General features: G+C 47.9%; 1 protein-coding gene and 1 long non-coding RNA gene across 6 annotated transcripts in view; one reads left to right on the forward strand and one right to left on the reverse strand.

Moving 5' to 3' along the window:
* Positions 1 to 26,424, reverse strand: part of LOC135896232 (lachesin-like) — a 348,730-nt gene that overhangs the window by 127,134 nt on the left and 195,172 nt on the right. Inside the window, exon 1 of one of the 5 annotated variants that reach the window (XM_065424928.1) lies at positions 6,213 to 6,844. The exons of the other annotated variants lie outside the window; for them this stretch is intronic. Coding sequence (XP_065281000.1) covers positions 6,213 to 6,282 — 70 coding nt within the window. The 5' untranslated portion in view covers positions 6,283 to 6,844. Of the gene's footprint in view, positions 1 to 6,212; positions 6,845 to 26,424 lie in introns of those variants that run through there. 5 annotated transcript variants of the gene reach the window in all.
* LOC135897588 (uncharacterized) overlaps positions 1 to 26,424 on the forward strand; it is a 191,153-nt gene that overhangs the window by 111,291 nt on the left and 53,438 nt on the right. The window lies entirely within an intron of this gene.

The following is a 26,424-nucleotide window of genomic DNA, read 5'->3' on the forward strand; positions in this document are numbered from 1 at the left end:
TCTGCTGCCTTTGCTGAAGATTCCATCCACTGATACAACAGACATTCGCAAACAAACACTTCAGCACACCGCGGATGCGCTCTCATACCTCCGTGTGGTACGGACCGCCCGGCTAGCCTTATCCGTCAAGAGGAGGTATCTCTCTGAAATGTTCATCTCTCCGAAATCGTCCATACGAGCCGAGGGAAAATTTTATTGACGCCCCCTCGAGCTGCTTCCTATTCCGTCCTACCCCAGTGCGGGACACTGACCTAGACTGCCTGGTGTGGACATGACTCAGGTTGCAAACCGTCCGTCAACGACACCTGCACAGTGTGGTTCTTCATCCCAACAGGCTACCGGACTTGCTCAACTGGACTCATAGACCACGTCTTCGCACATTCTTCAAACTTTATGTGGAAGGCGAACCAGAACTTCACAATCACGGGTTGCAAATTTTTGATGCTGCACGCAAACTAACATAAGAAAAGTAAGCAATTGTTCTTGCCTTTCTTTTTTTTTTCTTTCTCTATCTGTTGCTAGTTTGGCAAGTCGTGTGTTGCGGGTTTGTTTTGAACCATGAAGGTGTGATGTACTGGCCGCTTGCCATGTAGTTTTCGCGCACAATTTTATACTCACTGCAACAAATGTCATACACAGAAATAATCATAATGCAGTCGTTTGGAGTGTCAATCTTTGGCAATGCAGGTTACGTTTTCAACAACGGGGAGTACTTTCTTTCTTCTTCGTTTGCGTTGTTAGCACGGTCAGGTTTTGAATATAACTGTCTGCGAGCTATAACAAGTAACAACATCTTGCGGTGATGAAGTACGCTGCGAGTGGCACTGAATGGGTCCCGGCACATGTAATGAGTTGCAAGCATACCTAGAATCAAAATAACTACACTAGCATATTCATAATGCACTCTTTGATCAAAAGACAAAGCAAGTAAAATTATGTAAACAATGCGAAAATACCCAGAATTACTAACTTTTGAAGTTTGTGAAATAACCTTGTCCAGGAAAGCACATCTAAGGGGCGTTAATTCTGGGACACTCACCTTGTTGCATTCGTTGAGTAAAAAAAAAAAAAACTGTGGAAGCTGTGTGCGATTGTGCTAGTGTAAGGCGATCGGCGTAGCAGGACTGCGCTCGACGTGCTGTTTTAGCGAAAGTTCCTGTGCGAGTAATTACTGAGTACCAAGCACGCATTTGCGAGTTAGAGGAAATCAGATGAGTATTGTACGTTGTGGCGCTGATGAGGCACCTTTGGTGATATGATGATAACCTAAATTACCTATTGTCGCTGAAAACATCGCCGTTCCTAATTACTGGCAATCTACAAGCCGGTCCTTATAAAAACTCTTCAGAAATTACCCACCAACGAGCAAGACGACAAGTAAGGCACTTAACGCCTGAGTAGAAATACTGAGAGTAAGCTCTCGTAGACGCTCTTCAATATGGAGCCCCATGACTGCCTCCGGTTGTTGACGCGCCTGCAGAATAACGCGTGTCCAAAGAAAAAAAAAGAAATCAGGCTATCCAAGCATATATTCAATGCGATTCACGCACTCTCTTGTGGGTGACGACAATTCGGAAACAGTCATGACAGTATAAAAGCACTGTATTCTATAGGACAAGAAGGATCGTGACATAGATGACTGTTGCTTGTTGATGATGGAAAAGTATACCTCCCACTGATTTAGAAGTCGTGCAACCTTTCTCTAGCTCACGTGACGCAGAAACTGAGAATATTCTGCAAGGAGAGGTGCAGAACGCTAGACCGTTCACGGAAATATGCTGTACGTAACAAGCAGCACGCATTGTAGCATGTGCGTAGGATGTAGCAACCCTAGCAATAAATTTTGTTCCGCAGGTCTTCTTTTTTTTTATATAGAAAACAGATCATTGACCATGACGCCATGCGGTATCGAACTACTTCGAGAGCTAGACACCGTAGCCGCCGAGCTGACACTTCGTATTTTGTTCTAGGTTTCCTGCGCCTCGCAGATTGAAAGAGTAGGGGCGCTTGTTCGCCTCTTTCGGAGGTCGCAGCAGGCAGTAAATACTGTAGCGGATGGAGACGACGTTGGGCGCATTGCAAAGCAGTAGTTCGCAAAAAAATAAGTTGTTTTTGAGATGATGGCTGTGCTCGCTGTGAAAACCTTCAGCTGTCGCAGTAGATGAGTTCGGAGACACAGCAATCGCCGAGGTGTTTATTAAGATATTCCAAGCGGAAATACATAAAACAAGTTGATGAATTGTCTGGTTTATATTACGCTTTTACAAGGAAGGTAAACCATGCACCTTTTCAACTTGTTTTTCTTTTTTTTATTATTCGTCGCGTGTGGAAATCTTAGCTGCTTAACGGGAAAAGGGTGAAAATAGGAATGTGCCAATGACACAACGTTATACCGCCTCATTTTATATGCATGTAACCATACAAAGGTGCCAATGGTATCATTGTAAAGCCTGCATACTAGTTCCAGACATGTGCAGAGATCGCCCTACAATGTCTGCGCAATTTATTTTAAAATGTTGGTTCAGGCAGCGTTTCGACGCTAAACTATTTTGTCGGACGCAGTAAAGTTACGAAACCTGATTACGAATGTAAACAGCATTGCTTTCTTTATATGATTTAAGAAGCACCTTGCGCATGCGGTCGCTTTCGATATTGAACGTTTTATTATGATGTGCTCTACTTCGTGGATACGTTGATAGTTTAGGCTATATATAGTCAATAAAATATCGCATTTTCAGCATAAGGGAGAAGTAACGAATGCGAGAGCAACATGTCAGGATATTAAAAGAAGTGTAAGACTCATAGCTGTAGTGTCAGTATTAATTGAAGCAATCGTAAGCTAAGTAAAAGCGAGCTGTTTTGTTAGGGGTCCTCTGTTTGAATCCTGCCATCGGACAATTTCATTCATGCTTATTAATTAAAGCCAACGTCTTCCTTAGAAACTTTGCCACCCCTTTTCCGCATCGGGTATGTTTCAAACCACTTTCCTGGGCCGATCCCGGAGGTAGCGCCACAGCTGTGCCAATAAAATTACATCGTTTTCAGGTTTGAGCTCTGTTATTGTTCAGCACTTTCGATATCTAAGTCTGACAAGATTTAAAGTAAAAGGCATGCGCTGCCCGTGTTTTGTTTCATGACATTTGTCTGTGGGCTGCCATTCTCAAATTTCTAAGAAATAATTTTCTCAAGATTTTAACACCGGGTTTGGGCAACTTTACCGATAGAATGGTGTGGCAATATAACCCGCATTTACTGCATGTTATATATAGCATACATATACCTATATATAGAAAGCACCTCACGGTGACAACAGTGGCCAAAATTCCCTGGAGTGTCCATACAAACGCTATCGCAATAAATAAACGCTGCGCGTACGCCGTCAATCAGAAGGGATTTAGTGGTGTGGTTTTCAAGTTCCACATTCTCCCCCCTATATCCCTATTTTTTTATTACCTACTGATGAGCAGATGATGCCTTTCTGTGCCCGCTGGAGCAAAAGAAACTAAATTCATCTTTAAGGAAGTTTCAGCTCAAAGATACAAAAAGGGACAAAATTAATCTGACCATATACAGAATCAAAAAGCAGAGATCGAAGCTTCTGTGTTATACAAAAAGAGATACGGGTGACGTATATTCACTATCCTTGATAAGGAGTTAACCAACCTCGTGGCGAAAGACGTTTCAAAAGATCGAGGCACTGCAGATCAAGGCTCTTATTAGCAACGACGACGTATTCTTAATATACTGCTGAAGGCAGAACCCCATTATCCATATGCGCTGTGTGTTTTCAGCGAGCGAACGTAGAGTTCTAACTTGTGAGAATGGAATAAAAGTAGCTTTCCGCGTGTGCGAATACAAACTGCTCAACGGGGGCTATACTTTGGTTCAACAAAGCAAACAGAAGCTGATTTCTTTGTTGTTGTTGAAATTACCTACGTCATTATATGTCCTCAGCAAATATTAGCTCGTCTGACAAAGGAGTGCATGCATTCTCCTCTTGGCCGTGCTTCTATCTATCAGCAATGTACAAATTGAATGCTGATGTGGCATGGTAAATAATCATGGTCCAAATACCGTAGAGAATAAACCTCGAAAGATTAGCTGCTTTTAAAAATATGCCTATGACTTCAGATTCGGAGAATAGAGTACAAAGCAATGAAATGGTGTAATTCAAGCGTTGTCGTGTATGATTATGTGCGGTGCCTCTAAGCAGAAAAGCTTGTTCTAAAGACTCAGGACTTCTTATGTTATTAAAATTTCATGTAAAAAATACATGCTTGTGAGCAGCGTGAGACAGTTTTAGTCAGTTTACGTGGACCGAACGCTTAATAATTTTATGATTGTCGAAAAGTCGCTCAAGCCTAAACGCTACGAATGTGCGCTGTAATGGAGTTGATGCGCAGGAGCGCGCTAACAAAACGTAGAGCACCTTTTCTCCGTGTCACCGTTGAGTAGATGCTTTCGCTGTTGTATGGCGCGCGTGCACGTTCGATGAAACGAAAGAACGCCCACCCCTGCTGTATATTTTACCGCAACAGCGGTAATCAATCTAAAGAATCAATCTCTCCTTCAGTCTATATACAGTGTGCGCTGGCTACACTTCCGCTAGACGACTGTTTACACCTACATTGCTTATGTGACAGGGAGGCAACCGTTCGGAAGCGTTAGCGAAGGGTAACGCTACCATACGTATACGATAGTAGTCATTACAGCGTGACAAATGGGACATACACAACACCGCGGCACATTCTTGTTGTTATCTTGCTGCTTTAGTTGGGTGCTTGTCAGGGCACTTTATTACTAAGGAAGAAAGTGAGTGAAGAAGGGCTTCCAAGAAGTACGCATGCGCGTGTCCAATGGATTCTGCATTACGGAAGTGATTGCAGACAGCGAAACGATGAGACTTCCGATGTACCTTGCTAAGGTCGTTTCAGCGCTACCACATACACAGAAAAATAAAGCTTTTACCACGCTCACTTTCTTAAGGTCCTCGCTCGTCCACCGACACGTGTGAATTAGGAAAAGAGACACTGTTTTCTTCATACCTATAGTTGTCGAGCGTATACCAGACACGCAATTCGGACAAATATTTGAAGAGAAAAATTGCACCCTAACCAACCGTAACGAATTTGCATAGGGAGAAAAACAAAACGACGACAGTCCCAAGACGCTCGCGCCCTGGATACGAACGAACGGGACCCCGGGACATGAACGTGACCGAGAGGAACCCGTTCTCCCACTGTGGCAGTTCGTTTTTCCTCCCAGCCCAGATGCTTTCCCGCGTTCCTTCCGTGCTGCTGGCGGCTCGCAGACGATTACGGACGTGTTTTTCCCCGTCGGCACCGGCTTCGACCCGCTTCGCTCTTGCCATTCGGAAGACAGGCGCAGTGAGGGGCGGCGCGCCTCACTATACGGGGTCATTACCGGCGTTCGCGAGAAACGCCGTCCGGTCTATTCACAGAGTGCCCCGCGCTCGCGCAACAAGCTGCACGGCGTGCCATGTATAAATCGAAGACAATTAGTGAACCATTTATTAAAATACGCGCAAGCGAAAAGAGTGCGCGCGCGAGAGCCCGACTGGCCGCTTTGCACGCTATGTGGCTCCCCTCGTAAAAGGACAAAGAAAATCGGGCGCAACTTGGCGAAGCAAGCTCAAACGCAACAATCGCGCACAAGTATAGAGACGAGCGGTACGCTTCATTTGCTGCGTGGGCGTCCAAATGGGCTTGTTCTCTAACGACGCAAACCTTTTCCTGAGAGTTCCTAATGGTGAGGGCGGTTAGAGAAATTCGTGCCTTTTTCTTTCTTTCTTTTTTCCCGGCCCATGCGAGACGGATTCTCCGGACGTGCCGCGGCGTTCCCTCATTCTTCGGCGCCGCTGAGATGCGTTCCATTTGCGCGCGAAATGCTGCGATGTGCGCAGCACCAGCGCAAGCGACGAGGACCTATTAGAGGATAGCTCAGGTGCGGCGGTACAAATAGTAATAGCCTTTTTTCTGTGTAGCAGACTAACATTCGCCGCCGTAGACTAATTCATCTCGTCTGCAATTTAGCATGCGAATAAAAGATTGTTCGCACAGCATGTTGGCAACTAATTCCGGTGAGCTGCCAGGAACCTTGTTCCCCTGAAACACAAGCCTTCGTTTCTTGTCGCGTGAAAAAATAGAGAAAGAAAAATGAAGAGACATCATTGTCGAGCAGTAGCGTCTTACCTGCCACGAACACCAACAGCATGAGCAAGCTTGACCGCACGCCACCAGTGTCCACCGTTTTGTGAGCCATGATTGGCGAGCAGGCCGCAGCGTTCTCACAGACGGTTCAGACGCACGTCAGAGAATCACCTCTCTCGCTGTCGCTGCGTCCATCGAACTGATTGACAAGCGAATTCGAAGCGACTTCTCGTTCCTTCTTCTCTCCTTCACCCTGCAGTCTCCACCTCCTTCGCTGCTTTCGCGCCTGGTCGGCTCCCGAGCGCAAGGAAAGCGAGGACGACAAACGGGGAAAACAATAAAGAAAGCGGAACAGAAACAACGTTCTTCAGTCACTCCAGGCGAGAAAGCGAACGGTCGAGACACATGGCGAATACTTGTCCGGCTTCGTGTGTGTAAACGCCGGCGCTGTCACTCTTGCGACACGATCACAACGAGCACGACGTCAGTAGCCCCCGCGACGTTCGCCTCAGCGGAGCACAACGAAGAGCAGGCTGCCGCGAGGAGTTACAAGAAGTGTCTGGCGGTGCTCACATGTTCCCAAGAGCCGGCGTGACACAACAACAATCGTGGCGCCAGCGGTGGCGAGCGCGCGCGTCGACGTCCCTTTTCTTCCCGAAAAAAGCGCGCGCGCTCCCGGAGCGCTCGCTCCCTTCCTCTCGGCGCGGCGCAGGAGTTGGTGTGAGCAGCGAGCGCGGCGCCGTGTTGCGTGGCGCGCCGCTTGCTTCCCTCGGGATCAGCGCGCGACCACGCTTTCAAAACTCGCACGCGCGTGTCCGGAGCGGCGGCGCGCCGGCGGCCGGGGACGCCTCCCCCGGCCGGTGACGTCACCAACGCGTGCGCACAGGGAGGCGCCGGCCACTTGGAGACACCCCGCCACTGCCACCTCTCTCCCCCCTCCAGCCACAAGCACACCCCGTCCTTTCCTTTTTCTTCCTTTCCGTTTCGTTTCCCTCTGTCCGGACTCCCTACGTGTGTCGGCAGGACTACGTCCCGAACTGTTCTTCTCCGTTCCGCACGTGCACTCGCGTTCCTCTACTTCAGTGATGAAGTCATAATGTTGCACTTTTCAATTTTCTTACTCAACTTTTGTTACTCTATAATGGCGGCGGCCAACACTGAAGAAAAAGAACAGCTTCCGTATATTATTATTATTATTATTATTATTATTACTATTATTATTATTATTACCTCAAAGGCCCTGGTGTGGGGTATTACATGTGAGGTATTACATATTTATTGAGCTCCGCTCTCCATGAAAGCCTTCGCTCCACATGAAAAGGCAAACTGCTCGTTACGAGTATTTGATAGTATGATATGATGACATTATGAGGATAATATGATTATACTGTGATAATAGCATTTCATGTATGTGGTTAGTCAAATAGTCCGCACTCAACAATAAACCACTAGCCCTTGGCTAGTAAGGACTGCACAGGGCACACAGGTTTTAGCAGGTCTTTCATTCCGACAGGAGAGACTATCCTAGCCCCACTACGACGTCTTTGTCTTCGCCACTGTTCGTGACATTATCCCTGGCCGGGGAAGCACCGTCCCGGTGCAGGTTGCGGTCAAAACGGGCCATCAAAGTTGCAAAGCTTGAGACGGCAAACATGTCCGATGTCACTTCGGGCTGTGGCCGTCCAGTGAAGTGATGCCATAGGAGTTTTCTCACATGCGACAGGAGTCACCTGGTGCAGCACGCAGTAGGGCCCGACGTACCGCTAACTTTTGACAAAGGTCGACACGACGAGATGGCAGCTAAAGAAGGACGAGAGAGCCCAATGGAAAAGCAGTATTCCGGTGTCGACGATCGTAAATATAATTTTGTGCAGTCTGCGATGATGAGAGCCGAGCGCGGGCTACTGTGCGTGCGACGAGCGCATGCGTGATGACACCTTGCGCATAGGAAGTCGTCGACGGGGACGCCGGGTCAGATGGCAGCAAGGTGTCAAAAGGTAATAAAGGACGGCGGCCAAAGAGAACGTAGTATGGTGAGTATCCGGCAGTGTCATGACGCGATGAGTTGTATGCAGATGCGTCCAACTGAAGGGCAGCGTCCCAATCATGGTGATATCAGAAACGTACATGGAAAGCATGTCGGTCAGTTTACGGTTGAGGCGTTTGATGAGTCCATTGGTTTGAGGGTGATATGAGGTGGTGAAGTTGGGATGAGTAGCACACGATCGAAGTAGATTGTCAACCCCACGAGACAGGAAGTAGCAACCGCGATATGTGAATAGGTGACGTGGAGCACCATGTTGGAGGATGACGTCGTACAGGAGGGACTCGGTTACGTATGTGGCACAGCTGGTTGGCAACGCTCGAGTAAGTGCATATCGCGTTGTATAATCTTGTAGCAACTGCAATCCATTTGTGTAAGTTGGAAAGTGGCCGAGCAAGTCCACGCCCTTTCGATAAAATGGCTCGGTTGGAACGTCAATTGGCTGAAGGAGGCCAGCAGGCTGAGTCACATGCATGTTTCTTGCGGCACTGACACAGGTCAGAAAGTGTTACGTAGCGGCGAACGGAACGATAAAGGCCCTTCCAGAAGAAATGTCCTTGTATGCAATCATAAATTCTGGAGACGACTAAGTGCCCGGAAGTAATGAAACTGGACGAGGACATCTCTGCGTAGATGACGCAGGACAACCAGTAGGAGTTCTGTGCCGTCGGGGTGCATGTTGAGGCGATAAATTACGTTATCCTGAAGCAAGAACACGTTGAGTCAGGAGTTGAGAGTGCCGGATTGCAGATGGTCAATAAGAGACAGCAACGATGGATCTCTACGTTGTTCGTCGGCCACATGAATGAAGTCTGTGATTGCTAAGACGTAGGTGCAGGGGTCTGTTTCACTGGAGTCGGATGGTTCAACGGGGTGACCACCAGCTGCTGTCCTTCTTTTTCACAACCACCACAGGGGATGTCCAAGGACTAGAGGAAGGCTCTAATCACATCTTTGTCAAACATTTTCTCCACCTTTTTTTTGGAAGACTTGGCGCGCAGAGTGAGACACTCGGTAAGGGTACTTATGAAGGGGACTGGCATCTCCAATGCCGATGCGGTGGGCCACGACATGTGTATGGCCTAGTGGACTATTCTCAACATCAAAAACGCCAAAGTAAGAAAAAAGCACGGCAAGGAGTGCTTCAGTCTAGGAAGTTCAGAGGTCGGGGATATCATTTTTTTCAGAAGCGCCTTGGTTGGCGCCGGTATGACAGGTTGTGGCATGGTCTCAGCGTCAGCAGCGAATGCAGAAGCGGCAAATTCTTCCAGCAGTGACAATGTGGCTAGTAAAATTCCTTGAGGAAGAATATGTGTCGAAGAAGAAAAGTTGAGGCGTGGAAGCATCGTTCTATTATTGGCAACAACTACTATGGTGTGAGGAAGAGCGATGTTGCGCGAAAGTATCAGATGTGTGAGGGGAGCGAGCACATAGTCACCATCAGGGACTGGGGAAAACGGTGACAGAAGGACGTATGTAGCAGCCTGAGCAGCTAGTCGTAGAAACTCTACAGAAAGTAGGCGAGTGTTACATGACGCGGCATCATCAGGACACAATGGCAGTTAGAGCCGCAAAATGTAAGTAGAAGAATCGATCAGGGCAGAGTGGGCGGTCAGGAAGTCAATACCAAGAATGGAATCATGTGGGCAAGCGTTGAGATGGCGAAGAAAACTGAAGTGTGGCGGCCGGCAACAGTAACGCGGGCAGTGCACATACCAAGAACAGGCGTTCGGGTGCCATCAGCTTCTCAAACAGTAGGGAAGAAAGCAAAAGTCAGCACTTTTAGTAGGTGGCGTGGGAGCGTAGAACTCATAACATGTATGTGGGTGCCAGTATCAATGTGAGCCGTAACGGTCACGCTGTCGAAGAGAACACCGAACAAATTGCGTCTTGAAGAAGGGATCAATAGAGAATTTTCGGTCCTTGTCGTCAATGCAGCCTCACGTCATGGAGCTGCACTGGCTTGTTTCCCGGGTGGTGGCCAGAGTAAGCGGGGGATGGAAAGCAACGGCGTTGAGGGTAGCGCGACTGGCGACTCTGAGGTGACGGCGATCGGCTAGACCAGCGCCCTGTAGTGGCAATATCGGCGTACGTCGGTGCAGAGCGGGAAGATAGACGGTGAGGTTCACGAGCGGGAAGGTGGTCATCGAGAAGAGATGCGCTAGAAGACGGGCCACGATCTTTGCGGTGGTCACCGGGGAACCTTGGTTGGTAATACTGATGAGGGCGGCAGTGGCGTGAAATGTGGCCGACGCGAGAGCAAGAAAAACAGATTGGTTCATCGTCTGGCGTCCTCCACTAAGATGGGTTTCTATAGCAGGGTGTGAATCGGGGAGCGGAAGTGGCAGCAGCCACAATTGGGGTGGTGTAGTGTTCAGTGTGAGGACCGGGAGCGCACATGGGCTGAGGTGCGTGACAGGCGGCTTGTGGAATGGCCATATTCGCAGCCCCTTGACGGACGATGGCTTGAATGAGGGATATTGTCGCGAAATGGTCGTGAACAGGTGCCTGATAAGCGGCTTCAGCCGTGGCTCCGAACTCCTGGCGAACAATCCTTGTTAGGTTGTTAGGCGCCGAGAACGGAGGGGGCGTCACGTGATCTTCGCATAACGATGTTGCAGCCGTGTTCGGGAATCTGGTGAAGCGGTGAGTAATGCGCCTGCATGTTACTTGTTCAAACCGACGGCATTCTGTTATGATGGAGTCAACCGTGCTGAAGTGCTAACACATGAGTATGTTGAAGGCATCGTCAGCTATGACTTTCAACACGTGGCCAAATCCGCCTCTGGCATGTCTTTGTCAACGGTGCGGCACAAGGCTAGCATGTCTTGGAGATATGCGATGCACGATTCCGTCGGCGTCTGAGCTCTGGCCGCGAGTTGGTACCGGGCTGTCACTTGTCATACGACCGATTGGACAAACAATTCGCGCATCTTCTCCTAGCATATGTCCCAAATTGTCAGTTCTTCGTGTGTGTTAGACCACACGCAAGCTGTGCCCCGTAGGTAGTAAATGATGTTGGTGAGCATTAGCGTCTCATCCTACCTGCGGTGCAAGCTGACGCGTTCTTAGAATAGGAACCAATCATCGACGTCATTGTTTGTACCTCAAAATGTGCCGAGGACAAGGGGATGCGAAAGGACCACGGTTGCCGGAGCCGCGGGCACGGGCTGCGATGACTGCGTACTGTCTTCGGCCACGGAGGCTTTGACTTGCGTTGTTTTGCTTCCTTTGCTTTGCTTTTCCTTGCTTGCTGTTCAAACAATGGTGCTTGCTGACTATGGGAGATCGGCCAAGAAACAGGTGGTTTCAAAAGTGTTCTTTACCGCGAATAACATTGTAACCAAATCAAAACATATAATGATAAAGTATGGATGTGTATATAGGTGCTAGTGATCTTCTCAAGAGGAACTTTTTCGTTGCGATGCGCGCAACATCGTTTTAGTCTGCTACATTGTTTTCTATTGTGACGTCGGAAATACGTAAACGCACACCGCTGGTGTCTGGTGTGCGCATCGTAGCGCTCAGTCCCTCAACACTTCACAAATTCGCAAACTCGAATGTTGCGCGATAGCCCAGTGGATAGCACGTCCAGCTACGAACTGAACATTGCCACAGTGGCATGATGTCGACGTTTAGTGGCGGTGGTGAATAAACTTTCGTTTTGCTTCGTCATACGGTGAAAGTGAAGCTGAAGGTGCTCCCTGCGTCAGCGTACGTCATTGCCGCTAGATTCAGGGCACACACAATCACGCTAAACGTTTTGAACTCAGCCATACATATTTTGCAGAGTATCGACACCTAATATTCTCTCGGCGCAGAAATTTGTTTGAAACTCGAAAAATGGTAGTAACTTTCACTCGCATACGCTGTGTAACACTTTCCTTAAACATTTATTCGCGCAAAGCTAGTCTGGCTTTCTCCTCGCTGTGCCCATTCTGCGCAGAAGATGAGACAATTGATAATTTTTTTCTTATTCTCTCGCTGGTTCGCATGTGAAAAAATTAAATATTTTAGAAATAGCGTTCATACAAATAAGAATGAGTTTTTTCGTTCCTGAAACTCTTTCTCTTGGAGCCTCTACTCTTGGAAACTGTAGCAAGGATGCTTGCTCAGCCATTGAATAAGTTATAATTGTTTCAAGGTAATTTTCTTTCTAAAATTTCTTGTGCATTATGGTATTGTTTCTAGTCCTTGGATTGTTCCCATAATAGTCCAGTTATTTTTTAATTATTACTAAACGCCTTCTTTTGGTTCCAACTGAATCTCGGCCAATTCCCCGTAGTATATAGGTATAAGCCATAAATTGAGGGCAAACAAATGTGACAACTCCAGTAGAGCAATGGAAATAAAGGACGGGCGAAAAATCTTCCTCCCCGGGTATGTGTCACATTCGACAAAATCAATCTCAACAACGCAACAAACCTAAATTCGAGATAATAAGCGATATTGCAGTAGAACGCACGTTGCTTGAAAGCGCGCAGAAAAATGAGGCAAAACCTAGCCACAGTTGCACTAATTGTGGCTCAGCCTTGAGGATCTCTAATGCCCGCTGCAAAGATGAACCCGCAGTTATTTTTAAACTGGCCTCCGTTAAAACTTTTCACCTCATTATCCCAATTCGAGAACACGGCGCGGAAACACGCGATGTCGGCACAGCTAGCAATCCGCGTGCGGACATCGCAGAGGCGCAGCTTTCGCCCGCCTTTGCATCCAGCGCTTTTCGGCGCAGTGAAGCCCGCGTAAACAAACCGGCCCGACACGACGAAAGCTGGAAGGCGACCAAGAAGGGGCTAATTAAGCGGAAGATGCCGCTGGGTCGGCAGCCACTCGGGGAACGGAAAAAAAGAAAGAAATATCTTCGCGCATCGCTCCGGGAAAGGGGTGGGCGCGGAACTTCCAGCGCGACGACAGCGATGAAATGAACTTGGTTGGGGAGAGATGGGGAGGGCCGGCTGCATTCAAGCCGCTTGTATGCCCGTCGCTGCTTGCGGCCGGGGCCAAAGGATCACTCCGGGTCGCTGCGATGCTGTATACATTTGCCACTTCGCTGCTTACGCAGTGAAGCCCGACTTTAATGCGGATCGCTCGTGTACTGAAGAGAAATAGTGCAATCCGGGTGTAGTAGGCCCGTACCCGACTGAGAAGCGTAGCGTGTGAGCGCGAAGAGAAGCAGAAGGACACGCTTCAACACGGACTTTTACGAAAGAACGTGCGAGAAATAGAAGCAGAATGGAAAGCATTCAGGTTAGATAATGAAATTTTGCATGATGGCTACGTTGACAGACAAGAAGGAAAAGATGGCTTAAAGCAAGGAAAACGGGGGACAGAAAGTGAGAAAATATGCAGAAGGGATGGCAAAGAGGTTAACCAGGAAAGCGTACGACTGGCTACATTACACAGGGGAATGAGAAAAGGGAATAGAAAGAAGACAGGAAGAAGGTTCCCTGCACGGCATGCTCGTGTAAGCAAAGCATAATTTCTTCAAAGCCGATTATAAAGGCCCGGAAATGCTAGAAAAATCGCAATAGCCTCTTCTGGTCCTTCTGCGCTCATGAACGGCGAGTTTTCTGTTCAAAGCTTTCGTATGTAATGAAAGGCTGATAATACAAGTGTGGCAATAATTAAGGCAGCAATTGTTTAAAGAAGTGTAATTCAAAAGGATAGAAAGTTGGGCGAGTTCGTACGGTAACATGATCTAGGATTGTAGCGCGAAGTGACACGGGCAGAGACTAGAAGCAGACAGGACGAGCGCTAACTGAACTAAATTTTTATTGAAACTAAGAACACATATATAGGTGGTTGCAAATACCGCAGCATATGAACATGACAAGGTCTAAAAGCATCAGTTAAACATATCAAAAGGTAAGGAAGCCAAAAAGCAAACAACAAAAAGACACTAGAGATTAACACAAGTGCTGTGAAGATACTGAAATTCGCATTCTAACAGAGACAATGATGCGTGGCTAACGCAAGCCTCTCCTAATCTTTTGATGTGAAATGCCTCGATCATTTCCCGCATGGTTTGGCATTTGTGTCTTGAAAGAATTTTTGTGTCTTCAAACAAAGGCTTACAACCGCAATTGAAACAATGCGATGCTAGTTGTGAAGCACTAGGGTTGTTAAGTGATTGTTTGTGTTATTTTAGTCTAATATAATACACCTGCCGCTCTGTCCCGCACTTAAGTGGAATCTGATAAACCATATCAGGGTTACAAGGCATAAAAGGGGACACATGTCTAACGCCGCAATCATTTTTTTTTTCTTTTCTTCCACCCGGTTCAAGCTCCCATATATAATGGGCACATGATAGACATTGATAGATAATAGATATTGTTACGTTTCGCCTACGACGCGCGGTGTAGCCTGCGCGGGTGCAGCGGACGCCGGGGCTTCATTCAAACCGGCGGACATTTTGGCCCGTTCGGAGCGGCCGCGACGCATCCCCGCCGAGCGCGTCCCGGCATGTTCAGTGCCAGGTCTCTTTGTGTGTGCATGTGTGTGTGTGTGCCCACGCTTGTCAAAGCGCGGCAGCCGGGGAGAGGAGCTCCCCAAGTGTGAAGCGAGGAGGACTGACCGGCGCCGGCCCGGCTGATGCGTCACTACACTCGTCTCTACATGTCTCAGTCCGTCCGTGTCTCGCTGTCACGTGGTGTCGTCCCGTGACCTTCCTTCTTGCCCGCGACGCCAAGAGTATAAGAGCAGCTGCCCCCGGACGCCAGGAGAGGCTCCGAATTCTTCCGTCGAGAAGCGTGCTCTCCCGTCTCTCTACTTCGGTCGACCTGACCGCCCACTCTTTGCGATGCTAGAATAAACAAGTTGTTCTGTTAGCAGTCGACTCATGCTTTGCTGGGACCTTCGGATGCTTCCGGTGTGCCCCAGGCCGCCAGGCCAACGCTACCCTTGGGGCTTGCGACCCATTTGCAACAACGGGCGCCAACGGTCCGATTGCAACAACGGGTGTCAGCACTGAGGTTCCAACAGCTGGTGGCAGCGCTGAGATTCCAATAACCGGTGCCATCGGTGAGGTTCAAATAATATGAAGTCAATACATTTTTCTCGGCCCCGCCGCAAATTGTCTATCATGTGCCCTGGTAAATAGGAAACTTTTTAGACTTCAACTGAAGTGCTGTCCGTACACGTACCTACACCTTCTCTCTCCCTTCTTTCTCTTCCCCTTCTCCCTTCCCCCAGTGTAGGGTAGCCAACCAGACTATTGACTGGTTAACATCCCTGCCTTCCTGTATTCTTCTCTCTCTCTCTCTCTCTGAACAGGGTGGCAAAAAAAGAAAAAAGATGTAAGTGTAAGATATTCGGAGAGCGGCACTACAGTCGTGATTGGCGAAATAACGCTCTTGTCTTTTAAAACCAGAAGCTCCTCACTTACACGGTTCAGTGCCGACGCCTTCTGGATTGGCAGACTACACTTTTTTCCTCTGCCATGCTGAATTAACCATACGGTTACCAAAGAAGCTTGAGAAGAAGTTAAGGAGCGCACAACGAGTGACTGAACGAAGAATGTTAGACGTGATGTTAAGGGACAGGAAGGCAAGCGTGCGGATTAGACAGCAAACGGAAGTAGCCGGTATTCCAGTTGACATTAAGAGAGAGAGAGAGAGAGAAAGCAAGGACAACCAGAAGAGTATCCGGTTTGCTACCCTACACTGGGGTGAGGGAAAGGGGAATAGAAAAAGGAGAAAGGGAGAAAGTGAGCACTGAGTACGTGTGGGCGGGACACTATGCACAGGGACGCTATAAACGGTCTCTTAAACCGGTGTACCTCAAGTATTGCAGTAATGCACGATTCGCTTTTCGTGCCAGTGACGGGCGTGGCCACGGTCCGAGTATCTTTGACTCGGTGAAAGGTCGTAAGTCCAGTCGGTGCAATGTTTCCTGCAGAGAGAGGAATAAATGAAGCTAGGCAGGCCACGTAATGCGCAGGGCAGATAACCGGTGGTCTGTTAGAGTTACGGAGTGACCGCCAAGAGGAAGGTACCGTAGTGGAGGACGGCAGAAAATTAGATGGTGCGATGAAATAAGGAAATTTGCGGGCACATCTTGGAATCAGCTAGCGCAAAACAGGGGTAATTAGAGGTCACTGGGAGAGGCCTCCGTCCTGAAGTGGACATGAAAATAGCCTGATGATGATCATGCTCGTTTATTGTCTGCCTTCCTACCCTGCTCTGCCCTGCTCTGCCCTGCTCTGCCCCGCTCCGCCCGGATCCACTCTGCTCCGCTCAGTTCCGCGTTGCTCTACTCTACCTTGCTCCACCCTGCTCCACTGTTCTGCGCTGCTCTGACCTGCTTTGTGCTACTTTGTCCTGCTCTAACCTGCTGATGTGCTCCGCTTTGTTTTGCCCTCTTATATCATGCTATACCCTAGACTGTTGTGAACTGCTCGTTCTATTTTTTTCTTCCTGGTGCTGTCTTTTTTTTTCGTATTATGAGAGGAGTCAGCTGTTCAGTGTTCTGTAGAGTGCTGTGGAGTGGCTCTGCACTGAACGCATAAAGCTGAGCAAATAAGCAGGAAAATATTGCGCAGATTTTTTTTTTACATTGATCAAGGTGATCAGGAGCACTTTGTGCTAAGGAAAGAAAAGTATTCTGACGAAAGAAGGCAGCGTGTTCACACTACTCGCGAGGAAACAGGTATCCAACAAAGAGAGATAGGGAAAACAGGAAAGAGCGAACAGTGGGAGACTGAGGCCCCAGCTAGAAAGAGAGAAGGGTGTTGAGGGAGGGGGATCTGGAGGGGCGAGTGGAGAGGCATGGCCAAAGTAAAAAACGGGAAAGCGGGCAGGACGGGGTAGAGCCACGTGGATCCCGACATCCAGACGGGTATCCTTTCTCTCTCCGCCTGGACAAGCTCGTAATTACAAACCATTTCTCGGGCAGCCTTGAAGTAAGCGCGGCTGCCGCTACTACTGCTGCTGCGTGGACGACGCGCCGTTCCACTCCACTTGTGCCGTGATCCTCGCGAAAGGGTCCGATGCGAGCAGTGCCACCAAGCTATACGCACAAGAGGACAAGCACGGCAAGCTGCTGAGCTGTTCCCCTGCAAGAAGCTAAGGGAGAGCGAGAAAAAGAGACGAAAAAAAGCGCCTGCCTTGCGGAAACAAATATGTAAAATTAAAGAGACAGCAGCAGAGCAGCAAAATATAGTGATGTTGAGCAGAAGTCATTTGGAAAAGGAGGAGTGGACGATGCGAATGCGTGCCAGTGCTTATTCGGGCGCTCGAAAAGTGGTGTCTGGAGTAAAAGCGCCTGCCGCACACTGGATGAACAGATTGACTCGAGTGGCCACTCGGTGCGGGAAAAGCTTCACGCTCCCCTCCCCCCCCCCTCCACACACACACACACTTCGCGCCAAACAGCAGACTGTGGCGCTTTTGGCACGGACGGACGCTCCTGCGTGAGCGTTAGTGCGCCGCTTAATTAATTCGCATCCCCCCCCCTCTTTTTCTATTTCCGGCAAATTATATTCTTAATGCGTGCAACTCCTCTGCGCCGTTCCTCACGCTTATTAGCTTGCGCACTTTCTTTTAAACCGCATTACGCAATTTAAAAGCGCGCTCCGCGCCATCGCATCCCGGCCGAAAGTCGAGGGTACTTTTTGGGGAGGCAGTGAAGTGTGCAAAGCCAGCGTCACGTGGCATGGAAACACCGTATTTCTCTTTTCCTATTCGCTAAATCTTAGTTGGAACATCTGCGTCTATACAAGGTGCACATAGAGATACCACTTCAGGCTGGATACCGTCAGAGGTGTTCTTCATTTTACAATAATTTATTCGTGCTTTTTTCACCCATTCAGTGTTGGCATAGGAAATCGGTAAAACAATTTGCTGTGTACTGCTGAGTCAATGGTAGAGCTGTGAATGCAGCTGAATACTCTGTTAGCTTCTTTTGGAAAATGCTCGCATTAAATATACCTCACCGATTCGTCATGTGTGGCTACGCTTTTGTTGGCCATACTCTCCTTCTTATTTATTTATTTATTTATTTATTTATTTATTTATTTATTTATTTATTTATTTATTTATTTATTTATTTATTTGTAGCCCGTATTGCCAGATTTTTCAGGACAGTTCACAATCATATGATGAAAAGCATGTGGCTATAGTTAAAAATAGGTTGTTGGGTATGTTAGATCGCATTGTGAGCCCTTTGCAGAAACCTTGCCTGTAACTATTTCAGCGCATTGACAAAAAGATTCTACTCTGAAGAATACAACACAAGAACGACATGCACCATAAACGCAGTTTTGATGCGACACTGCTCCACCACACGCACCTGGAATCTGTCAGCTCTTCGGCGAGGTGCTTAATGTAAGCGTGTTAGTGTGCTATAACTGCAGCTGATTTACTAACTGCGCGCTGCGACTGTTGTATTACCGTGACTAGTACCACCGGAGGACGTTACCCCTTCATCCAGAGCCTTAGGACAGTTCTAAATTTCAATATCATCTTTCGCTCTTTTCTTTTCGTTCTGGTTTTACTGTTTTCCCAGAAGCAGAATTCTTGCTTCAACTGTACAGTATATTAACGCAACAACCTAGTTTCTCTTCCGTAGTGTACTCTACAAAAATTAATACGAAGGCTAACAACCAAGACAATAAAGCAGGACAAAGCACCACGAGCGAGGCAGCTCAACAATAACCAGCCCTTCAAGCACGACAAAAACACCCCGAGGTGATAGCTACACAGTCGACCACTGGCGAGAGAGCTTTGCAGGAGCCCGATGAGCTCGCGTTTATTACGCTCTGGCGGAGAGTAATAGAAAACGGCCCGGGTAAAGCCGCCAAAAAATCTCACCCTTAATACGAAACTGATTGCGCGGCGGACCCGGGCGTGTAAAAACGGCAAGGGTGAGTGCAAACCACTCGCCGCTTGACGCCAACAGCGTCCGGCGCCCGCCGCGCTATGGCCGCGTCCCAACAGAAACAACGTCGAAGAAACAAACACGGCCCGGATCGTAAATTCTCGGACCCACTTTCGGGGCTTACGCCCACTGCCAGCTTCCTCTATCTCGCATCTGCATCCTTTTCTCCTGCCTTTCTCTATCGCTTTCTTTATTATTACTATCATTATTATGTGGGCGCACGCATTCGCGCTACGGCAAGGGTTTTTGGTTTCGACATTATTTAACGTTGACCGCGACCGCGGCGTCAACTAACAATAGGCCGCAGCTGGCTTTTTTGTTGTACTTCGTCGCTCTTTGGGCCACGCGCGTAGCCCAGTCAAATTCTCTTTCTTTTTTGCTCGCATCACTCCGTGAAAAACACATTCTGTTTCATTCATTCCGTTCCCGCCTCCTCGGGCGATATTGTGCTTCCTTCTCCACCACGGCTTGGCTATGTGTGGTTGCTTGAATCGACGGTGCTTGTCGCTCGGCGTCAAAGACAAACCTTAACTACGCCCAAGTTTGTCTGCTCTTTCTTTTTCTTTTTCTTTTCTGTCTTATCTCGGTGCTTTCTTTTCCTGAGCCAACCTCCCGAAATCGCCAGCGCCTCTCTTTTCCCGCGTGAGTCACGCGCGATCGCCTCCCGCAATGGAAAAGACTGTCTCGTAGAAAAGACGTTGCTGCTCTGTCCAAGATTTACGAGTAGCCGTCAACCCCTCGACAAGTCCTCGGGAAGCAATAACGGCAACACTAAGACAGACGGAAAACAAGAAAAGATGCGCGAGGAGAAAAGAAGAAAAGCGAAGGGCTCCTCTTCAAGAAAGCATTGCGGAAGTCGCGGAGAGCGAGTGCCGTAAGAAGCATAAAACAATAATCACCGCTCTCCTCCCTTCCCCCCGCTGGCATCCTGACCGAGTTCCTCTCAGAACTGCACACACCGGCCCCATATATCATTGGGTGCCGCTTATAACAGTGCCTCATTATTTGCGCGTTTGTTGCTAAACGTTATTTCGCTTAGTCGGGGCGCTCTCCTTTCGTACTTCGAATGCACACCTTGTAAGTGCTGCACTCGTAGTTTTCTCCAGTTTTTCCAAGACAGTCCGCAGCCTTTTATGGATTTGCGCGAAGCCTAGAGAAATTGATGTCGAGCGAGAAGGGATGCAGGAAGCTAGGCTGCCACTGCATGTAGCATTGATTTTAGAGCAAACCATGTAGCCGCGGGAATTGGAAAAATAGCACACTGAACGCGATGTTTAAACAATTGCTCCTAGCTGCCAAGAAGGTATTTCTCGTGCTGTACGGGTTCACCGCAGGCTACGTTGGCATCGTGCTTTCGGTGGCGTGGATATATCTCGCGAACCACCAAACACGAAATGCACTCAGCAGTGTGAAGGATGTGGGGTCTCTGGCGCCCAACGTGGTGTATTCGGATCTCACAGGAGTACCGACCACCACGGTCTCGAGCTCAGCGAGAGCCACAGGGCCGCGTCAGCCGTCGCCTCTAGCACACCACTGTGCGCTAGTTCAGGCCGCAAGGGGCTGCCGAGCGACCCATGCAAGAACACAGTATTGCTCTGAGTTGACGGAAACCATTTATTGTCTATGGCGGCGCCCAACACTGCACAAACGCCCGGTCTCGGGGCGGCCCGGAACCAAAGGGGTACAGACAGGGGCGTACAGACAGGGGCGCCTATAGCACGTCGCTGCGAGAGGATAGGGTCAATCTGGGACACGCCACTATAGAAAAGTCCCGGCGGCTATGCTACTTGCTCTCCTGATAACCAATAGGCCAACTCGTGGGAGCTCGGTCAATCTCCTTCGGCTTAGGCCTCCGATAAGTGCGACTCGGCGTGGTACGACCTCACGCGAGCACTAGGTGCCCGTTCTTCGGCTTAGCGTCCGGAAATGATCAACACCAGGTATATTCTTCACGCACGGACAAAGGCACCGTGCGTGAGCTGAAGTCCTAGTCACAAAGGCGTCGATGGATGAGAGGAAGCATGCAGGTATACCAGGCGCAGTCCAAAGGGAGAAGAAACACGCTCCTGCCACGAGAGCAGCTGCCATCGGCTACCATGACGTCAGCGCCTCGCCCTCCTCACGACAAACCATCGCGAGTCGCGCGCCACCGCTGACAGTCGTTTGCGAGCGGGAAGGGGGTGAGGCTTAGGTATGACAGAACAGATGAATGAGCCCGCGCAATGGTGCCGGCGAGTCCCCAAGTCCCCGCAAGGCTTGTAGAACGTTGCGTTTTCAAGGCGGTGTGTGTGTGTGTGTGTGTGTGTGTGTGTGTGTGTGTGTGTGTGTGTGTGTGTGTGTGTGTGTGTGTGTGTGTGTGTGTGTGTGTGTGTGTGTGTGTGTGTGTGCGCGTGCGCGTGCGCGTGTGCGTGTGCGTGCGCGCGTGTGTGTGTGTGTGTGTGTGCGTGTGCGTGTGTGTGTGTGTGTGTGTGTGTGTGTGTGTGTGTGTGTGTGTGTGTGTGTGTGTGTGTGTGTGTGTGTGTGTGTGTGTGTGTGTGTGTGTGTGTGTGTGTGTGTGTGTGTGTGTGTGTGTGTGTGTGTGATCCACGAGCTAGAGTGCTGCAGTGGCTCCATATGTGAGAGATACCTGGACCCTCTATAGTAGATCACAAGTCATTTCATTTGCAACATTGTACACAGAACGTTTATTGTTCTTTTATTCGGAAAGTGTTCCAAAAAATAATCTATTACCATATAACCTTATTCTTTATTTTGATTACGGCTTCCAACAATACGCTGCCCTTATCTTCACGGTGGCGACAACCGATATCTTATATAGCTACCAAATACCACAGTCATGATTCAAAATATCTGTCTAAGAACTGCCTCTTCTACCACTGACGCGGACAGGCATGTCCTGCCAAGAAGTTCATGTGAAATGGACAGGCTGATGAATCTGTATATTAACTGCATGTGCCTGGCTCTTCAGTTATCCGCCGCGGTCGCTTAGTGCCTGTGGTGTTGGGCTGCTAAGCACGAGGTCGCGGGATTGAATCCCGGCCACAGCGACCACATTTTGATGGGGAGAAATGTGAAAACGCCTATCTAATAATAACTAAATGCATGTTAAAGAACTCTACGTGGTCAACATTATTCTGGAGCACCCCATTACGGAGTGCCTCGTAATCAAATCGTGGTTCTGGCACGTAGATTCCCATAAAACCCCATAACGAGAAGAAATGGAACCCAAGGCCCAATTTGAATAACCCGATACCCCAGAAAGTATGTGCGAGAACGGCGCTGCGGTATCTCATTTGGTAAGTGCATCGCACGCGTAATGAGAAGACATGGGTCCGTATCTCACCTGTGACCAGCTGCTTTTCCATCCACTTTCATTTCCATTAATTTACAGTTTCTTTAATTCAATTAAGTAAAATTTCCCCTATGTTGTCCTTGGTGCCTTTGTTGTTTTCTTATATGATTAATCGAGCCCCTCGGTTTCCTTTCTTTTCGTTCATCATATTACAAGGATCTCAATCCCGGCAATATTGATGCTTCAGGTGGCATGTATGAGTTTACTACTGACTACTTGCCGTGACCCAAATAAGCCACGTACTTGTGACGCCTTCGGCAGAAAGGATGTAATGAGTAACTACTTAAGAGGAAAAAAAATCACGAAAGAAACAATTTATGATAACTCGAAGGGAAGCTCATCACTTTTCGAAGCGTGATCAGGATGCCTTAGAACAGGCACCTATAAAGCCAGATATAAGAAGGGAGAAGCATGTGCTTGCTGCGGTAAAGCTAGAGAAACGGTGGAACATCTTTTATTGCCGTGCCCACTCCGGTGGACCGGAGTGGGCACGGCAGCAGCAGACACGGCGACATGCTGAGCAATCCTTTTTGCTTTGCGCTGCAGGTTTTTCTCGGAGCTCTGCTGGTGCCGCATGATTTTCATCAAATGACACGTGGCGACCATTTTCAAGAATTTCATGCTGTATCACCGACACTGCTCTACGACGGTGCCATCTCAGGACCGAATCATCCAAGGCTATCAGCGACTGTACCTCTGACGACATCGGTGACGTCATGTCACATGGCACTTCCAACGACTATAAGAGTACCGCCGGAGCCTTTCTTCGCCAGTGGGCACGGCAGCAGCAGACACGGCGACATGCTGAGCAATCCTTTTTGCTTTGCGCTGCAGGTTTTTCTCGGAACTCTGCTGGTGCCGCATGATTTTCATCAAATGACACGTGGCGACCATTTTCAAGAATTTCATGCTGTATCACCGACACTGCTCTACGACGGTGCCATCTCAGGACCGAATCATCCAAGGCTATCAGCGACTGCACCTCTGACGACATCGGTGACGTCATGTCACATGGCACTTCCAACGACTATAAGAGTACCGCCGGAGCCTTTCTTCGCCAGTGGGCACGGCAGCAGCAGACACGGCGACATGCTGAGCAATCCTTTTTGCTTTGCGCTGCAGGTTTTTCTCGGAGCTCTGCTGGTGCCGCATGATTTTCATCAAATGACACGTGGCGACCATTTTCAAGAATTTCATGCTGTATCACCGACACTGCTCTACGACGGTGCCATCTCAGGACCGAATCATCCAAGGCTATCAGCGACTGTACCTCTGACGACATCGGTGACGTCATGTCACATGGCACTTCCAACGACTATAAGAGTACCGCCGGAGCCTTTCTTCGCCAGTGGGCACGGCAGCAGCAGACACGGCGACATGCTGAGCAATACTTTTTGCTTTGCGCTGCAGGTTAGTGATTTTAAATGTGAACATTGTTACCGAAGTGACGACCGTTTTTTAGTGCTGCTGCCCTGCCCACTGGGTGTTCAGAGCTTTTTGTCTTCTGTTTTTTCATTATCGAAAGATCTGTTGTCTTGCGGCGATATTGAATCAGATCCCGGTCCGACAGAAAAAGAGATGCTAGTGGAAATACTATCTGGCCAGACCAAGATTAATTCAACTATGGAATGCCTGCAGGTATCCCAGAATGAGATACAGGACAAACTTTCCTCTTTAACTAAGCGGATTGATGGTATTGAGAGGCAGTTATCCAGCCTGAAGGTCTTAGCCACGAAGGTACAAGATATGGAAGCCGCAATATCAGAACTTCAGGGGCAGCTTACTTCAGTTAGTAACCAGATGGACGACTTGGAAAACAGAGGCAGAAGAAATAACCTGATCATTTATGGTATAGAGGAAGATAGCATGGAGTCTGGTCAGGAACTGGAAATGAAATTAACCCATGATGTTTTTCAGAAAAAATTTGGTTTAACGGTGAGTGGCGTCGAACGATGCCATAGACTGGGGAAAAAGCAAGCAGGCCGAGTGCGACCAGTTATTCTGAAACTTCTCGACTTTCGTGAAAAAATGTCAATATTACGATCATGCCATAAGCTTAAAGGCTCAGGTATATCGATAGCCGAGGACTATTCAAAGCGAGTTCGGGAGACACGTAAACAACTGTGGAAAAGTTGCGAGAAAGAGAAAGCAGACGGAGCCAAGGTAAAACTAATTTTCGACAAACTAAGCATTGATAACGTCTCATTTGGTTGGGACGAATCAAAGGGTTCTCGCTACAGGCTTAAAAAGAATTCGAACTGACTTTTGACTAAGACATCTCGAACCCTGAAAGTATTAAATGTCAATTGTAGGAGTATACTCAACAAGATCACTCAGTTGGAGGCTCTTCTGGTCTTGCACAACCCAGATGTAGTGGTCTTGACTGAGACTTGGCTTAATGACACCATCTTTGACAGTGAGTTCGTTCCCACTGGCTACAGTTCGTATCGAAAAGACCGTGATGGTAGAGGTGGGGGTGTTTGCATACTTTTTAAATCATCCTTGCGAATTTTTTTAATGCCTGGAATACCCAATGTAGAGTGTATTTTTTGTACAGCTTACCATGCAAATGTTAAATATGTTATTGCAGCAATATACCGATCCCCTAATTCTACCACTGCCGTATTTGACGAGCTTAGGGAATTTTTGTATGCGAATGTAAAACCCGGTAATCGTATTATATTAGCAGGAGATTTTAATTTGCCTAATGTCGACTGGCAAACATTCTCACTTAAAAAGCATGACCCTCTAGGGGAAGCTATGCTGGACATTGCTTTTTCTTTCGACTTATTGCAAATTGTGGAACAAAACACACGAATTCAAGGCAGTTCTCAGTCAATGCTTGATCTTTTTTTTGTCAGCGGATCCATTAGTGCCAAAACGAACTGCGAGATAGTACCTGGCATATCGGATCACGAGGCTGTACTACTCATCGTTAAAGACACCGTGTTAGATAAAAAATCTGAATGTTCATCTTACCGAAATTTCTCTCGAGCCGATGATGTATCAATTATCGATATACTTTCGCTAAATTTCGACGACTTTTCAAGTAGCATGGAAGACGTAGTGTCGTTGTGGTGCAGGTTTAAAAAAATAGTTAAAGAGTGCATTGATCGCTTTGTCCCGTTGTCGACTAAAAAGAAAAATCGCAATAATCCCTGGATCTCCCGCGAGACATTGAGGCTCCAAAGGAAACTGAAACGTGTAAAGAAACAATTTAAAATCGAAAACAAGCAGTCGGTAAAACAAAAGATCGACGACATCTCTTCTCAGCTCAAAAGTCAAGTGTACGCCGATAAACAACGCTACTATGGTGAATCGCTACCAAGTTTCATAACCACGGCTCCAGAGAAATTTTGGCGTTCTATTTCTCCGACCTCCCAGGAATGTGATTTATTTCATGTTGATGGTAAGGCAGTTCACGGAAGCAAAGAAATAGCAAATGCGTTTAACAAACACTTTAAGTCCGTCTATACAAATGATAATGATGTAATACCACCTTTCGAAATGTGTGTGCCGCCTATACCCGATGTTCAAATAAGCGAACCAGGTATACTCAACATGCTTTTACAATTGAACACTAAAAAATCTTCTGGCCCGGACAACATTCCAAACACATTTTTAAAACGGTATGCAGAATGGACATCAAAGTACTTGCACATTCTGTTCACAAGGTCATTGTGCGAGGGACAAGTACCGAGTGACTGGAGGACAGCCAGAGTGAAGCCAATACATAAAACAGGAAAAAAGCACTGCATTCAAAACTACCGTCCAATTTCTTTAACATCTACAGTATGTAAACTTTTGGAACACATAATCCATAATCATATCTCAGAATTCTTGGAAAACAATAATGTACTAACAAAGCATCAACACGGATTCAGAAAAGGCTACTCTACAATTACCCAACTAGTTTTAACAGTGCACGACTTTGCGAAAGCAATTAACAATGGGAAACAAATAGATGCTATTTTCATGGA

Source organism: Dermacentor albipictus, chromosome 1 (assembly GCF_038994185.2).
Source record: "Dermacentor albipictus isolate Rhodes 1998 colony chromosome 1, USDA_Dalb.pri_finalv2, whole genome shotgun sequence".
Taxonomy (NCBI): Eukaryota; Metazoa; Arthropoda; class Arachnida; order Ixodida; family Ixodidae; genus Dermacentor; species Dermacentor albipictus.